This window comes from Achroia grisella, unplaced genomic scaffold (genome assembly GCF_030625045.1).
Source record: "Achroia grisella isolate CSIRO2021 unplaced genomic scaffold, CSIRO_AGI_Agris_v1 utg149, whole genome shotgun sequence".
Lineage (NCBI taxonomy): Eukaryota > Metazoa > Arthropoda > Insecta > Lepidoptera > Pyralidae > Achroia > Achroia grisella.
This window is the reverse complement of record NW_026712644.1, coordinates 3,286,401-3,304,506: the sequence shown is the minus strand read 5'-3', so window position 1 is coordinate 3,304,506 and position 18,106 is coordinate 3,286,401. Positions and strand designations below refer to the sequence as shown.

General features: G+C 35.3%; 2 protein-coding genes across 4 annotated transcripts in view; one reads left to right on the top strand and one right to left on the bottom strand.

Annotated features, from left to right (window-relative positions):
* LOC131840712 (LIM domain-binding protein 2) overlaps positions 1–6,237 on the bottom strand; it is a 70,448-nt gene extending 64,211 nt beyond the window's left edge. The window contains exon 1 of one of the 3 annotated variants that reach the window (XM_059188902.1): positions 5,860–6,237. In XM_059188902.1, the coding sequence (XP_059044885.1) occupies positions 5,860–5,886 (27 nt within the window). In that variant the 5' untranslated portion in view covers positions 5,887–6,237. Of the gene's footprint in view, positions 1–3,519; positions 3,706–5,724; positions 5,832–5,859 lie in introns of those variants that run through there. The other 2 variants (XM_059188904.1, XM_059188903.1) reach the window with 2 other exon arrangements.
* A 2,869-nt stretch (positions 6,238–9,106) lies between these two features.
* Positions 9,107–18,106, top strand: part of LOC131855728 (mannosyl-oligosaccharide glucosidase) — a 28,696-nt gene continuing 19,696 nt past the window's right edge. The window contains exons 1-5 of the mRNA XM_059207026.1: positions 9,107–9,465; positions 10,830–10,981; positions 12,904–13,081; positions 15,219–15,378; positions 16,836–16,987. Of these exons, the coding sequence (XP_059063009.1) occupies positions 9,241–9,465; positions 10,830–10,981; positions 12,904–13,081; positions 15,219–15,378; positions 16,836–16,987 (867 nt within the window). The 5' untranslated portion in view covers positions 9,107–9,240. The remainder of the gene's footprint in view (positions 9,466–10,829; positions 10,982–12,903; positions 13,082–15,218; positions 15,379–16,835; positions 16,988–18,106) is intronic.

Sequence of the window (18,106 nt, the reverse complement as noted above, 5' to 3'; positions counted from 1 at the left end):
GCACGTCTGAGCCACAAAGTGCCCAAGGGGATATTTATATATATATATATATATATATATTTATATATATATATATATATATATAAATTGCACTAAATAGTGACGAAAAACTAAAAAAAATCTAATAATCGATAAAATTTCAAAATGTGTTATCACATTATGGGAGGTGGATTCTCACAGTTGTGTGACTTGGTCACAATGCATATGTAAATATTAAAATAAGAACTATAAACTACTAATGAAAAATAAAAATATAAAAAAAATTGATGATACTTCTAAATGTGTGACGTCACATTACGGGGAGTAGAATCTCACAAATGTGACCAACTGTGACAAGAACGGGGGAATAGGTAAAAAATATCATAAATTTCATGTGACGTAATCTAGCCCCAAGTAGCTAACCTTATAAGCACGAAAGAGATAGCTATACAAAAACACTGCCTCGTTTTTCTGACGTTGCGACGAGAGCGAGGGAGATAGGTATATTCTGTCCCTTTCCGCCGCGGTAGGAATCATAGACAGAAGGTAGTTATCACCACGCCAGGTACGTAGTAAAGGAATGTTATCAAAAAGGTCGCCTGCGCACAATTCAAAGAAAATATAGCTTTATTCTTAGAACGTCCCTTATCCTTACTAATATATTAAATGCGAAAATAACTGTCTGTCTCGCTTTCACGCCAAAACTACTGAACCAATTTGAATGAAATTTGGTGCACATAGTCTCCTTTTATCCTTTTTTCTCATAGGCTACTTTTTAATCCGAAAAAAGGGTTGTAAGGGGTTGAAAGTGGGGAGATGAAAGGTTATATGTAAGTATCGTAAATTGTAGAGAATATTTTTGCATGTTGAATTAATAAAAAGAAATCCTTGGATAATTGACACAGCGCAATCTAGGCCCAAGCTAAGCATAGCTTGTGTTATGGGTACTAGACAACTGATATAAATCTTATTATTAATATTATAAACGAGAAAGTTTGTGAGTATGGACGGATGTTTGTTACTCTTTCACGCAAAAACTACTGAACGGATTTTCATGAAACTTTACAGTAATGTAGCTTATACATCAGAATAATATATAGGCTATAAATTTGACGCGGATGAAACCACGGGCGCAGCTAGTAGTATTATAAATGCGAAAGTTTGTGAGTATGGACGGATGGATGTTTGTTACTCTTTCACGTAAAAACTACTGAATGTATTTTGATGAAACTTCATAGTAATATAGCTTATACATCGGAATAATAAATAGGCTATAATTTAAAGAGATATTACGTAAATTGGACAAAATATAGATATGTCTATATGATATGTCAAATGTAATGCAGGTGAAGTTGCGCGAGTTAGCTAGTACTTAAATACATTTTTATTGTAATTACATACATAATATACATAGAAATCACCCAGACACAAACAATCATACTCATTAATGTGTGTACCTTGCGAAGAATGGAAACTGCGACCATAGAATGTAAAGCAGTTTGCTAAACTACTAGACCACCGAGGCTGTCGAAACATTGCTAAGAGGGTAACTGAGCTGACCTCGTGCTCATCCTATCATCCTCCACTGGTGCCCCGCCAGCGTATACCGTTAGCGCAGGCGGGGACACAATTCCGTTACCCTTACTAATATTACAAATTTGTAAGTAACACTGTTTGTCTCGCTTTCACGCCAAAACTACTGAACCGATTTAAATGAAATTTAGTACACAGATAGTCTAGACCCTGAGAAACGACATAGGCTACTTTTTATTGCGAAAAAAGGGTTGTAAGGGGTTGAAAAGGGAGATCAAAGTTTGTATGGAAGAATTGTCATTTTGAAAGTTAAAATGTTAATTTTTATTTAGGCTGTTGATTAAATATAAATAAATATGACATTCAAAGTTTGTAAAAATATTACCACTAAGAGGGTAAAATAAAATATGTAATGAAAATTTGTATGGAAAATCGTCATATTAAGCTTTTATCTTTGGCATTTTTGGGATAGATTTTTAAATATTTTTTCATTATTTGGTCAAGGTAAGTATACCACTCGGACGTAGTCGCGGACACAGCTAGTCATGCATAAAAGAAAAAGCCGAGCGTTGGGGTAAGGATTGCTAGGAATAGTCACTGGATTCTATTCCATTATAACGAAAGGTAAACAAAGAGGTCACCAACCCGTCCAAAGACTGTACAGTGTTGAGTAACAGTACGAATGAACAATCAATAATTTTAGTGAATATTTCTATGAATAATAATAATCTCAGGACAATTCACACAGCGCCATCTAGACCCAAGTTAAGCTAGCTAAAGCTTGTGTTATGGGTACTAGATAGCTGATACAAATATGTTAAATTAATATTAAAATGCAGTACAATAATAATAATCTCAAGACAATTCATACGGCGCCATCTAGACCCAAGTTAAGATAGCTAAAGCTTGTGTTATGGGTACTAGACAACTGATACAAATATGTTAAATTAATATTAAAATGCAGTACAATAATAATAATCTCAGGACAATTCACACAGCGCCATCTAGACCCAAGTTAAGATAGCTAAAGCTTGTGTTATGGGTACTAGATAGCTGATACAAATATGTTAAATTAATATTAAAATGCAGTACAATAATAATAATCTCAAGACAATTCATACGGCGCCATCTAGACCCAAGTTAAGATAGCTAAAGCTTGTGTTATGGGTACTAGACAACTGATACAAATATGTTAAATTAATATTAAAATGCAGTACAATAATAATAATCTCAGGACAATTCACACAGCGCCATCTAGACCCAAGTTAAGATAGCTAAAGCTTGTGTTATGGGTACTAGATAACTGATACATATACATAGATTTTTTTTGTAAATACATACATAATATACATAGAAAACACCCAGACCGATACAAACAATCATACTCATGAATACAAATGTTTGTGCCGTGCTAGGAATCGAACCCGCGACCATCGGAAGTATAGCGGTGTGCTGACCACCGAGGCTGTCTAACTGTAGATTATAACGTTTTTTTTTAGCGTTTTTTTCTAGCGGTACCCGCGACTTCGTCCGCGTGGAATTTTAACTTTATTTTTCTAAATAAATTAAAAGAAATTTTCTGAAATAAAAGTAGCCTAAGTTGCTCCTTATTACATCAGCTACCTGCCAATAAAAGTCCCGTCAAAATCACTTCAGCCATTTCAGAGATTAGCCGGAACAAACAGACAGACAAAAATTGTAAAAAAAATATTTCGGTGTATGTACCATATATATATTCATATGCATGTAGTAAAAAACGGTTATTTCAATATTACAAACAGACACTCCAATTTTATTTATATGTATAGATAAAAAACCGTCATAATCTACCGTTACAGCATTTGTAGTTACCAAGAGTGCAGAAGTTGTTAGACGTAATCTCAATATCTATTTCAGGAGAAGGACGTGAACTTTGTGCCTTCCCAACTGCTAGGAAACTTTCATACTCCACTACTTACTACACCGGTAGTCCATCGAGGCGGTCGAATATAACCAGTATCGATTTACCAACTCATTCTTGCCTCTTCTGCTTTCTTCTATGACAATCGGTCATTACTTTTACGACAATTTAAACCAAAGTTTCGATTTACCAATGTGATAATACATTCTTCTTTCTTCTGTTTTCTTCCATGTCAATCGGTAGTTATGACTATTTTTAACAAACTCTAATAACGAGTTCTGAATTCTGCTGCATTTTTTTATTGATGTTTGTTACTTCGTAATTCTGTCATTTATTGACGTATTTGAAAAAAAAAACTTGTTACAGACAAAAGAGTATGTATATAAATTCTTTATTGCACTTAAATACATTTGTAAGTATATTAATTACAGCTAATGTTAACAAAGGAGGACTTATCTCTAAAAGAGATCTATATACTTTCCGATTAGTACCATTTTTTTCATGTTTGGAGTAGTTTTTTTTAACCCATTCCTTCTCATTCTTAGGACACTACATTTAATTTTTTTTTTTGCAACAAACTATGTATTTATGCTATAGCTACTAAAGAAATTTGTATTTTAAAATATTTTGTCTATTAAAATATGTTTTTTGGTAGTAATACATATTTACGTCATTTTAATACATATAACTTTTTTTTAATGTATTAAGACCTTAATCTATTACATCGATGCTCGGGAAGTAATGGGGTACAATTTGTTTTCCTTTTTGTTTATATAAATTATATTGCAACAGTAGTTTTATATTTTTTTTAATATTTTTTTTCTTGACATATTTCACACTAGCTGTGTCCGCGACTTCGTCCGCGTAAAATGACGATACTTTCATACAACCTTTCAATCCTTTTTTCGCATTAAAAAGTAGCGTATGTCATTTCTTAGGGTCTAGAAACCCGAGTACCAAATTTAATTTAAATAGGTTCAACAGTTTTGGCGTGAAAGCGAGATAGACATACAGACAGATTTACTTTCGGATTTATAATAAGTATTAGTTAGCGTTAGCGTTAGTTAGCGTTATTTATTATTTTAGCGTATATGATTGCTATAGTAGTATTTTTTTTTGAGGATGATAATGAAATGGTGCACCTGCCTGCGTTAACGGTTTACGCTGGCGGGGCACCAGTGTAGGATAAGATGAACATGATGTCGGGTTAGTTAGTCCATCGTGACAAATTCACTAGGAATTTATGACGATGGTTTCCAGGAGAAACCGTGTGGAGGTCGACCTAACATGGTATATTGTTCCCATTACTAGCAATCCCCTTTAAAATCTGTTGCGTAGTTTAAAAGACCTTAACGAACAGACCGCGGATACGATTTCATTTCATTATATTTAAAGTAGATATAATAATTTGTATATCTTATAAATAATTATAAAGATTATTAATATCACTTCCCAAAACTCTAAATAGGTTATCAATTTGCAAAAGAATTAACCGAAAAATGTCTTTAATCTGAAAAAGAAATCTTTAATCTAAAATAATGTTCTTGAAGCCGGTAATAAAATATCAACAGTCAGAATATATAAACAGTCAGGTTACTATAATCTGCCGTAAATATCTATTTCCCATATTTGTGAAGCTGGCAACACTGAACTCAAGTACTGGCAGGTTACAGTAGAAAACAAAAATAAATAAGTTTTTACTTGGAACCATTTGTAAAGTGAAAAAGGATTTAATAAAAAAAAAAAAATAGCTAAAGGACATGTACCGAAGCCATAACTTAAAATATTTAAAAATAGAACGGGCAGGTGATAATCTGACCACATACCTAAATACGTTACGTTACTCACTGTCTACGAATATCGCTGTCATTCGCAGACACGACTAATTTATAGGTAAGTACGATCGTTCAATCATTTATTTCGTTATTCCGAGTGGCAACAGCGGTAGCTTGGTAGGTAGGTATGTAACTACATGACATAAGCCAAACAAGTTTGTATAGGTACTCGAATACAAACAGTCGAAGCTGTTCTAGTTTTTTAACTTGCTTTGCGAATTATCGATTACTTTTAGTAATAAACGAATATATAATTTTAATCGCGTTGCCATATTCAATTCGCTTAATTCTTTTACTTGTTTACTACGGAATCCAATATCAACAACACTGTAGTTACCAGGCACTCATAACCTACAAGGATATCGATTCAAAACATTCCCTCCAAAAAATGCGCCGCATAAAAAAGGGGTTACGAAAAAAGACCTGCTCGGGATGTGTAAAAAAAGCATTGAGAATACGAGGGTTAGACCTCCGTACCTCCGAAGTTCGATCAGCGGCGACCGCCCCACTCGTATGTTAAAACCTCCGGGTACTGGGTAACGGGCGAGCTACCCCGCATTTCTGCTCATATATAACAGAAGTAACACTGGAGCGGACGCTCTCCAAACTTACGATGTTCCGGTTGCCTTTCTTCCTCATACGAACATTGCACGGCGTTTATCCATTTAACTATTTTAAAACTACACTACACAAACACTAGGATCCTCACGCTCACTGACATCGAATTGAAATTTAGTCTTTTTTTGTTCAACGTTTGTCGCGTGTCGCGCCGGCCGGCGGGAGGAAAACAAAGCTGGCACGCAGGTAGGCGATACTACGCCGCGTTTGCGAGACGCTTGACGAAATGTTTTACATTATTTCACTGATTATTAGTTTAAATGAAGCGGCGGTCGCCTCATGACAAATACGTAGCGTGGCGCATGGTACACGGGTCGCGATATTAGGTACACACGGCGTGTGTCGCTCGATGGTACTGGCCGGGTGACGGGTGGCGGGCGGCGGCGGGAGGGTGGAGTGCGGTGGGAGCGGGGCGCGGTGCGACGCGGGATACTGCTTTACCGATGTTACGACCGTGGTGCTGTTTTACCAAACAAGCGAATAGCGGACTCTGCCGGAGTTCAGCGGACAGGTGGCGCGGTCGAAATTTGAAAGCTTAGCGTTTTAAGCGCTGTAATAATTTATTACAACGCTTTTTATTTACTTTTTAACCATTTTATATTATAAAACGTAATTTTTAGTGGCATTAACATGCGTTACAGTGCTTATAAATTTTAGGGTATATGAACCGATAATATCCGTATTTCTCTTGCATAATTTAATATTTTCTTTTAAATTCTAATAAATATAATTTATGTAACTAGTTATAGCTGTGTGTTGTGCCAGTGTGTTTTCTTCACACAGTTATAATAAAATTAAACAATACGGTTTTAATCTGTCACTACTGTTATGTTATTCACTATTATTTTTATCCGCTATTAATTTATAAATTACATAACAATATCTATACAAGATAGTTATGATGCTTGAACCAGACACTCAAGGATGTTGAAAGCTTTTTGGGACAGTGCAGCCAGTGAAATTACAGGATATATGGCATAACATCTTAGATCTCTAAATGACAACGCAGTAGAAGTATTATTAATTACCGTAGTACTAATTACTGTAGCCGTCAACTTGTTTGCTAATCAAAATACGTAAAAAAAGCATAATAAAACGTTTGTAACATTTAAGCAGATCTTGCACGCATCAAAAATGGGAGCGCATCCGCTGTGTTCTAATTTCAAAATAGCAGATGGACAGGTTTAATAGCAATGTATTTATTAATACGTGAGGCAGACTTAATTTTTAAATAATTTTTAATTTTGCACACCTAATGATACAAAACATAATGGGACGTTATATTTTACTTTATTACATTAACAATCACAACTAGAGGACTTGATCCAGGGATTTCGAAACTGGGATCCCGAGATCCCGACCAGGATTTTCGGGATTAACAAAAATTTTTACGAATTAATAAATTTAGTGTTTTTGCAGGAAACAAAACGAACTTAATGTCTAATTAACATTTATCAACCATCTTGGATAATCAGCTGATTGATTTAATTAGTTTGCGACGGCGTTGTGTGAATGTGTACAAGAGTTCGTCTTCACGCCAGTAATTTCGTAGCAAATATTTCGTTGACTATAAGCGCACCGTCTTTTGTAAGAACTATAATGATTTATAGGAATTACTATATTTGTCGATGCTTTTGCATACCTACTTGTCTTACATCCCTATGGTTGTTGATTTTCTCAAAGTATAATTTTTATTAAGTACCTATGTATGTATTACAAATTATAAACTACAAATATTAGTTTTCAACGAAATTAGTAGCATAATTTTGTTTAATATAGCTTTAAAATGAAACTATTACCTATTACCAAAATAAAAAAAGAATGATTAAAAATAATTTACCGACTTTTCATTGCCACTGTATTCCTAAATTGATCCCGGGATCCTGGTATTATCTTTCAGTAATCCCGAAATCCCGGGATTAAAAAAACTAGTCGGGATCGTATTCTTTAATCACAACTCATGTACTATGTTTATCTTAAAATAAATCTGATTTGATTTGATTACTCATAGTTTTTGTTTGTAAGAATAGTTATAATATTTTATTTCAAAACTAAATAAAAATTTGACATGTCACAATCAGGCATTAAGTCTGCCATGTATACAATTTTGTGTGCAAAAGAATAAATAAATAAATAAATAATTTTGTTTTTTTATTTGATCGCTGAATGCTAACATAGTCAGCGCTTTTTCCGCTGTACGTCACCGCTTACCGCATACGATGCGCCCGTCAACCAATAATCTTGTTGGTATAAGTAGCACATGAACACGGCCGAACATTGTTTATATTTTTATTTGAAACCCCTCTATCACTCTGTTGAAGAACTAGTTGTATAATGCGGTGATGTCTGCGTGAATTTTAGTTGAAGGTATCATAATAATATGAGTTACTCTCTAATATTATACCATATAGGAGAAGGGTTGCAGATTAGACATTGGTAAATTCACTACGATATCTGTACAAACAATTAGGTATTTACAAATAGACCATGCTCAAAGAATTATATTAAAATGAAATGCAATAACTAAAACCATAATCTATTTATTTTGTTTCAAATCTGTCTGGTCAAAAAGGTCTGCTACATATTTTCGATAAGAAAAAAACTATTATTTGTAAGTTTAAAATTAGAACATCCACAGAGTAAAGCTTAATAATTGTAAAACATTTTTATTGTACTTTATTGTTCTTTGTTTATCTGTGCTATAAAGTGTTATTATTATTAAACGATTTAATTCGACGAATACGTACTGAATAATAATTGTACGATACCAACTATATAAAACCAGTAAACTGACCAACTTCCCTATAGTCAGCTAATGGGCTAACGTTCTTGATGGTCTAGCGGATTAGCATATCGCTTCACTTCCGATGGTCGCAGGTTCGATTTACAAAAAAAAATTGTTTAAGTGTTTGTATGAGTAGTCTAGCACCCATAACACAAGCTCTGCTTATATTAGGACTAGATGGCGCTGTGTGAATTGTCCTGTGTTATTATTATTATTATAGTCTTCCTTATTTTTGGGTTGAAATGGAGAGGTTTTACTTCAAAATCTGTGACACCCCTGGTGTTTCAGGCGTCCATAGGCTACGGTAACCGTTTACCATCAGATGGGCCGTATGCTTATTTGCCAACTAAGTGGTGTAAAAAAAAAAACTTTTCCAACAATAATTAGGTAAAGCAAGACGGTTATATGGCAACACAGTCTGTCAAATTACGTCAACAGTTGTCAAAATTTTGCAAGTATTGACGTCCGCTGTACTCCCTGTATAGCAATCGCCGATCGCGGAAAAACACGAATTTATAAAAATAATTTACATGAAACGTGTCAATTACCTATATTTAATTGTAGTTTAGTAAATAAGGGTATTATATAAAATGGTTAGACATAGGAAAGTGGGTAATTCGCATCAGAAAAACAGTAATAATAATGACACCAGTAGTAGTTCGGCGAGTAGCGAGAGTTTCACGGCTAGTAAGGCTTTCAAAATCTTATCTATATGGAAAACCTTCGTTGGCTTCATCTTCTTCATGTTTGCCGTGTATGTTGGCACCCTTGGGTACTTGGAGACTAGAGTAAACACTCCTTTTGACGATGAGAAGGTAAGCTGACCACTGTTATCAAATCAGCGATCCCGGGTAAAATTGTGTATTGTTTGTGTACTATATCAGAAATAATTTGATTACGTGGCAATTTGTTTATAATAAATTCTTAGGAAGCCAAAAATGGGCGCTTTTGTTCGACTTTTGTCATGATTCTATTAAAAAAAAAAATTAATAACATTTAAAAATGGAACCGGCGTGTGGATAGAACAATATGACTGTATGTGTGTAATACATTAACCTATTAAAAAATACAACTTTTTTAATTTGTATATTTTTTTGGAAGCATCCTAATACAACCAATGACTAGGTCATATGGGCCATGCTTTTCGCCTGTCAAAATTGGAAGTATTTTAAAACGACAACTACTCTAATACTATTGGCCATAAATGGCTTTTAGAATATAATAAAAATAATCTTTATTTAAATAAATTTAAGAACTTTACTAAAGTCACACTATGTTTTTTCTATCACCTATTGGGTCTCAGCTCATCACAAGAAGAATAAGCAAGAAACTTGCATGTTGCTTGTTTAAACAAATGTTATACAAATCTTTGTTTCTTTATCTTTGTTGTAAACAAACTAAACTAAAAGACCTTATAAACCACATATGTACCACATTTTTAAGCAATAAAATATTCATATCTAAAAAAATTTATTAATTTCATTTCATTTTAACAAATCTTTACATTTTTAAGTCAAAATATGTCTGAATACAAACTACCTAATAAGCACATTTATTAAAGTCAAAATATTAAGTATACAGTTGATTGAAGCACTAAATAAAGCAGTTATAGTGATTAGGACAGACTAGTCCCTACAAGCAGAACTCGTTCATGAGTACAACAGCTTTAACCTTTCACCACAGATTCACAATATCCCATGGTTAGAGCTGTATTAGCTATTAACCACACAGTTGTATGAGCTATTTATATATAGTAGAAGTATTGACAACTTTTATTTTTTAATGTGTAGGTATGGTAATCTTAACACCTTGTGGCATTATCGACCGGGCAACCATGACTGGTGCAGAGAAAGATTGTTGGCAGTGCACTAATACAAATAAGAAATATCAAATATATCCTTACTAATATTATAAGTGGAAAAGTAGGGATGTTTGTTACACTTTCATGCAAAAACAACTGAACTGGTCATTATGAAATTTTGTACACATGTTCTTGAGGTATTAGATGAACATAGGATACATATTATTAAAAAAAAAAAAACACTAACGAATAAAACGTCAGCATTTTGCTATTTCAGGGCCATCTAGCAGCTATTAATGATTCAATGCGAGCGAAGCCGCGGGTAAAAACTAGTATATATATATATATACATACAAAGTTTTCTTCACAATATTCCAGGTGGTCAGTGAGTCAGGTTTATCGGTGCCTGCTCGGTATTGGGGTACATACAGACCCGGTGTGTACATGGGGATGAAGAGCCGCGAACCCCGCTCCCCTGTGTTTGGGCTCATGTGGTATGACTTGTCTGCTACTCCACATAAGGGTATAAGGTGAGAAAATATCAATTATAATCAGTAGAAAAAGTCTGTACTTTTTTCTATAATTTCAACTTGTATGATCTAAATGATCGCCTGATGGTGACAGCATCTGATGGTAAGTGGTAATCATCACATATATACATGAATTGTGTATCAGATATCATGGTATCATGCATTATTCCAGAGGGCTAAGAAGTCATGCTTCCAGTGTCGTAGCTACTTTGCCTTGCTTGGCCTTGAAGCCGGTTCCCGCAAGAGAAACCCCAAGTAGCTCCCGTGACTTGTGACACGGGTGTAGGTTTAAAAGGCCCTTTTAGAATGCATTAACACTCACCTTCACTACTTGCAGCTTCCCCCCAGGCCCAACTAAGACCGGGATAAAGCCATTTCTAATACAATTCACTTTAGTTTCGAAAACACAACCGGCACGCTCTGCGCTCGTCGACTGAATGCCGCGGCTCACCCAACGAAAGAGGATTATTCAACTACCGACCTCCGTATTTATAAACCGAAGTCAGTGTAGTAGGGTAGAAGCAGGTGTAACAGTTATGTTATAACAAACAACTTGGTTCTGTTTATAAATACTAGATGGCGCTATTTACAATATTTGTAATAATCTTTACATTGGGTACTTCATTAGTACTAAACACAAACTACCTTCTTTTAATATCTTTTTTAAATATTGGACTTTTCTACAATATTGATTTGAACTTTGAACACTAGGGGCTAGGCACCTGCCCACAAGCTCAGGGGATCCTCGAACCCTTACCAGAAAGTCTCAATCGAACTGAACTTTCCCAAATTTCTCCCATTTTCAAAATAAATATGACAGGTTGAATCCCGACTTTAATCATGGCAACTCAGTTGAGAGAAATTCGAAAGTTATACCTTCGGAATTCCCCTCAATTCTTTCTGTGGGTTGGCAGTGTTGTCAATTTGTTGGATAGCGATATATGTCTTAATAAAACTGTAATTTAGTGCCCCATTTTTGATTTGCCTCAGGGCCCTTGGTCACCTAATTACGCCACTGCATGCTTCTCCCTGATCCGACCGTACAACCATACTACAATTAAAGCAAAATGTTTGTGGAGGATTATACGGGTATAGAAAGACTGAAAAAGAGATGGATGGACTGTGTGAAAGATGATATGGTAAGAAAGGGAATAAACAACGCGATGACTGCGTACAGGGATGAATGGAAGCGAAAAACATATTACGACCACAAATAAATGGGATAAGGAAGAAGCAGATGATGTTTGAGGTCTGAAATAGGCCTGTGATACTGTTGATGCGTGGCCATGATGGAGGTCAAAAATATTCCTTGAATGATATCTCATCCTACAACTGAAATAGCTTACAAAAGTAGCTGCTTAGTGGCTGAAATATGTGACCAACGTTTAAACCTAGCTCTACCCAGATCACTATCTATATATAACGATGTCACCATAGAGTTGCCTTTTTTTACATTAACCATTTTTATATATGTACAAGGTAAATACGAAACCCCACCCCTACATCTAAATAATTATTATGGATATCGATTGTTACAATTAAAATTGCCTGAAATATTTAATAAAATGCCTCAACATATCAGAAATCAAAATAGATATAAATCCTTTTGTATAAATTATAGAAACCATTTATTAAAAACATATAACATCACATAAAAAAAAAAAAAAATCTTGTCCTTATTTAATAGTATTTAATACTTAAATATTGTAAAACGGAATACTGTATTTTATGTGTACGTTAAAATACTATCTAAAATAATATATAAGCATGTACCTATTGTAAGTAGATAAGAGAGAACTACGTGCCTGCAGACAAACCCCGACAGGAGTTTTGCAGGATAGTAGAATAATAATATGTAAAATTTGAAAAATAAAGCTTTTTATCTATCTATCTATCTATCTATATATTATTTTGTGTGGTAGACATTGGTGCGAGCAGGGTGATAACCTGGCCTCCTACGGGTGGCTGCGTCACGACGGCGTCTCCTTCGGGGAGCAAGTAATCGTGGACAAACCCCATAACATTACAACGTCGTTTATGAAGACCCCTGGGGGGTCACATGGTGGTCATTGGACTGTCAGGATCAACGTTACTTCTGATGTAAGTTAACTCTTATTTTATACTAGCTGTACACGCGAATTCGTCCGCGTGGAATTTAACTTTATTTTATACGATATTGAAACCTTCAAGAAAGGAGCTTATTCCTTTTTAAAAGGCCGACAACGTACTTGCAATATCCCTGGTGTTGCGGGTGCTCATGGGCGGCGGTAATCACTTACCATCAGGTGAGCCGCATGCTCGTTTGTCCCCTGAGTTATAAAAAATAAAAAAGTTACAACATTAAATAACAACTATGAATTATTCAGGATTATTTTATCATATATATGAGTTATTATTTTATAAAAGCCATTCTGCTGTTGCTAGCCGTATTATTGTGCTCACATTTGCGCGCTGACCTTCCCGTGGTCAATCCTTATTGCGCGTGAAATAATGTGGTTACTAGAGGCAAGCAATTATATCATTGTAATGTTATACCATACTAGCTGTTCCCGCGACTTCGTCCGCATGGAATTTAACTTTATTTCTCTAAAATAAAAGTAGCCTAAGTTACCCTTATTACATCATTTACCTGCCAAAAAAAATCCCTTCAAAATCGGTCCAGCCATTCTAGAGATTATCGGAACAAACAGACAGGCAGACAAATAAAAATTGTAAAAAATGTTATTTTGGTGTATATACCAAATTTCTATTCATAGACATATAGTAAAAAACTATTATTTCAATATTACAAACAGACACTTCAATTTTATTTATATGTATAGATAATAATACTTTGTTGTTATATGTGTTTTATGTTAACGGTAGGGGAAGATATACAAAAACTTTACTTCAAGTTCAAGGGTAGAGAAAACATATATCAAAAATTTACTTGTACAAGTCACTACAATGTTATGTATGTAATTAATTAACTGACCGCTATCAAAAATAGCAAAGTATAAGCAATAATTAAATAAACTTCCTTATTATGTTCAATGGTAGGAAAAATTACACTAAAACTTTACTTGTAAAAGCTGTAGTAGTTTTTACATGTAAATATTTTTTGTATATTTTTCCCTCAATATTATGTGGGCTAACTAACTAATCATTACACACTATAAAACGAAGTCGCTGTCGCTGTCTGTCCGTCCCTATGTATGCTTAAATCTTTAAAACTACGCAACGGATTTTGAAGTGTTTTTTTTTTAATAGAAAGAATGATTCTAGAGGCACCACCCCACAACCAGGCCCCTGGAGGCGCGCGCGTGTACCCACGCGCCTCCACGAGGTAGGGTGCAAGCCATAGCACCCTAACCAGAGAGAGGGGGCCTGTCCTACAACACCTACAGGACAGGCCAAGCCGCCGAAGTCTGGGTTGAGTGCCAAGTGCGAACCCCGGACTTCGGCCCGCGGCACCTCGAGGTATACCGTGTGGTTTTTTAGTGGGTACGAGTCCCACACACCACCTCGCCATCCCTCTGGCGGGGTGACGGTCTTGTTGAAGATTTTTCCACACGATAAAAAAAAAAAAGGGGTAGATTCATATGTATAATACATGTATACCCGAGCGAAGCCGGGGCGAGTAGCTAGTTATACAGTATAAAAAAATAGGGTAACTCAACACAGAGGAGTTTTGTTACAACAAAACGCGATTTTAATATTTTAGATTTAAAATATAGTTTTCTTGACTTATTTCCAAAAAACAGCAATATTCATAATATTAATACTAGATTTAAAGACAAACTTGCTGTCCCCAAGTATCGTTTAGAAAAAGTTAATAGGTCTTTTATGGGAATAGGTATAAAAATTTACAATAAGATACCAAAGGATATGTTGGAATTACCCTTAAATAAATTCAAAACATCTGTTAAATCATATTTACTGAGCAAAGCCTATTACTCACTAAACGATTACTTGAATGACGAGTGTGCATGGCAATAGTTGTTCATGCACTGAATTTTCATTTAATGTTAGACATAGACACCTATATAAAAATACATTGTAAATAAACTGGCTTTAAAAAAAAAAAGTAATTCAATTGAGTTTCTTGCCAGTTCTTCTCAATTGGATCTATATACCGAACTGGACGGTAGGGAAAAAATAAAATTATAATGTAAAAATTTGACGTTCATAAGCGGCTAAAATGTCCTACATGAATAAATGATTTTTGAATTGAATTTGAATTTGAATTAATTTGTAGGGAAACTCAAGAGTACCGTTCATGCTGATCTGGTACGCGGCTCTGGACGAGTCCCTCGGGCCGGCCGCCCCCCACTCGCGGCTGTGGGCGGAGCACGGAGCTATACTGGGACAGACGCCCCAACTCCGCAACTTCAGGATCGACCTGATGCCTTACAAAGGTATGAGACTATATTTCACACCGTCATACTCGAGAACAGATCTGTTTTTGGTGACTGATCTGTTTGGCTTACGAACACTGATTAGACTATTTGCTTTTGCAATAGCATATGCTGGTGGTCACTCTATTCTCCCAATTTAAATTTAAAAGTGAATCTGTATTGTTGTAAACATGTACATTTATTTGAAAAGAATACGAGCTGAGTTTCTTGTCAGTTCTTCTCATCTCGAAATTATTCCGAACTGACGGTAGATTTGACATATCATAATAGTCTGTAATAGACCTACACGAATAAAGATATTTGAATATAAAATTTTTATTGTTTAATTAATGAATAAAGGCCGTTCTTAAATTACTCTCTCTCTGAAGATATGAAAGTTACCTCCGATCGATCCCCCGTCCAATTCAAATGGGTGCCCTGAGCCGAGGTTCAAAAAGTCTAAAGTCGTATCTTAGATAGATTTGGTTTTTAGCCGCTCCATAATTCCTCCCTTTGGTTTGGAGTGCCATCTACACTCGCTTCCTATTGTCCAGAGTCCTCCCTTTGGTTTGTTTTGGGTTTCCCTCCACTCGCTTCCTATCGTCCAGAGAAGCTGTAAAGCTGACCAACAGCATTAACAGCATTTCATTATATAACCTTATCTAGCTATCTAGCGTATATGAATGCGTCGATATAATAATAATAATAATAATTTCAGGACAATTCACACAGCGCCATCTAGTCCCAAGTTAAGCTAGCTAAAGCTTGTGTTATGGGTACTAGATAACTGATACAAATACATAGATTTTTTTTTGTTTTTCGTAAATACATACATATTATACATAGAAAATACCCAGACCGATACAAACAATCATACTCGTGAATACAAATGTTTGTGCCATGCGAGGAATCGAACCCGCGACCATTGGACATAAAGCGGTGTGCTGGACCGCTATACCACCAAGGTCGTCAAAATAATAATATAATTTACCTCTTAGGCATACATAGTGTTGGATTACAATCCAGTTTTATACCGAACTACACGCTCCTAGTTATATTATTATATTGACTGTAATCAGTTTTGTATGCTATTAAATAAATAAATTAGAATAGGCCGAAAAAAAAATTGCCGACGCATGTAATATCACCCCATTATTATTTTCAGTAGCAAAAAAAATGAGTCTACAAATAACATTCAATCTAAGCAGTTTTATTTATCGAAACCCATGATCTAGGAATACCCCTATGACTAAATGAACATGCAAAAACATTGAAGTGAACTTTAAAGTTTTAAGCCAAGAAAGCCTCAATACATTAGAAATCCGATTTTAACACTGTAACTTTAAAGTCTATTTTAAAATGGTTGTCAAGTAAGAAATGACATAAATTCTGAGTACACGGGCGAAGCCGGGTCTAAATACAAGTCCAGAATAACAGTTGTAAAGATTTTTTTTAAATAATAAAAAAAATTGTAACAGGTAAGCTGCTCCACTCGTCGTATTCAGAAGCGTATGCACCAGGGCTGCATCTTCTCAAGGAGAAGGTTTACTCGCTACTCAAGAACGAGCGTCACCCCACCTTGGGCCGGCTGGCGGTGCTGTCGCCTGATGCGGAGCTAAATGATGAAGGGGTGTGTAATAGATTATGTATCTTATTGTAGCAATAATAAAGCTCTTTATTACGTAATTTATAATACTTCTTAAGTATTAGGCATTCTATAGCCAATATAACATCATATTTTAGACAGCTGCGTCACCCCGAGCCCATGGGTCATGTAATGCTGAACATTATTTATTTAAAAGAGCAACACACAACTTTCTTGCTCTTTCTTGTGATGAGTCTGCTGTCTGAATATGTGATAGAATAAAAAAATGACTATTTAAAAATGCTTACCATAAGCTTATAAAAAAAAAAACTTCTATTTTTCTAACACCATAATCCTACCCTCCGTTCAAACCCCCGTCCAATTCAAACGGGGGTCGAAATTACGACCGTCGGCCGAGGTTCGAACTCCCTAGCGGTGCACTCGGATTAAATCGTCAAAATCGGTCCAACCATTTCACAGATTAGCCGGAACAAACAGACAGACGAAAAGTGTAAAAAATGTTATTTTGGTGTATGTACCGTATTTATATTCATATGCATATAGTAAAAAAGTGTTAGTTCTCTAAAATGGCAATTCATGAGAGTCAGGGGCGGATCTACCTAAGGGCTTTTTGGGCTGTAGACCAGGGCCCCGTGCATACAAAGGGTTCCCAGTCCCCACTGAAAATAATAGGCGATATTTAGAATTGAAAACAATATTTAAAAACGTATCATAAGGTGGGCAACCCTGATATCAATTGACCCAATCAGGCCACTAATTTAGTCCACGGCCCCATAAATTTCCTATCCGCCCCATCATCTCATCAGACTCTCATCAGAGTTACACCTGGCGTCAACATATACATGTAATGTTATATAGTTCATGTATATAGACGACGCGACGGTTACCACTCACCATCATTCAAGATACCACTTACCATCATACCTTCATGACAATTGACGATCCACCATCATGTATCAGATTATTTGCCGATCAATTTTTTTTGACAATTCACACAACGCCATTTAGAGAAATAGAAATAATCTTTATTCAAATAAACTCATTACAAGCACTTTTGAATAGTCATATTTTGATTCTACCACTCATTCGGAACGCAGACTCATCACAAGAAGAATGAGCAAGAAACTTGTGTGTTGCTCTTTT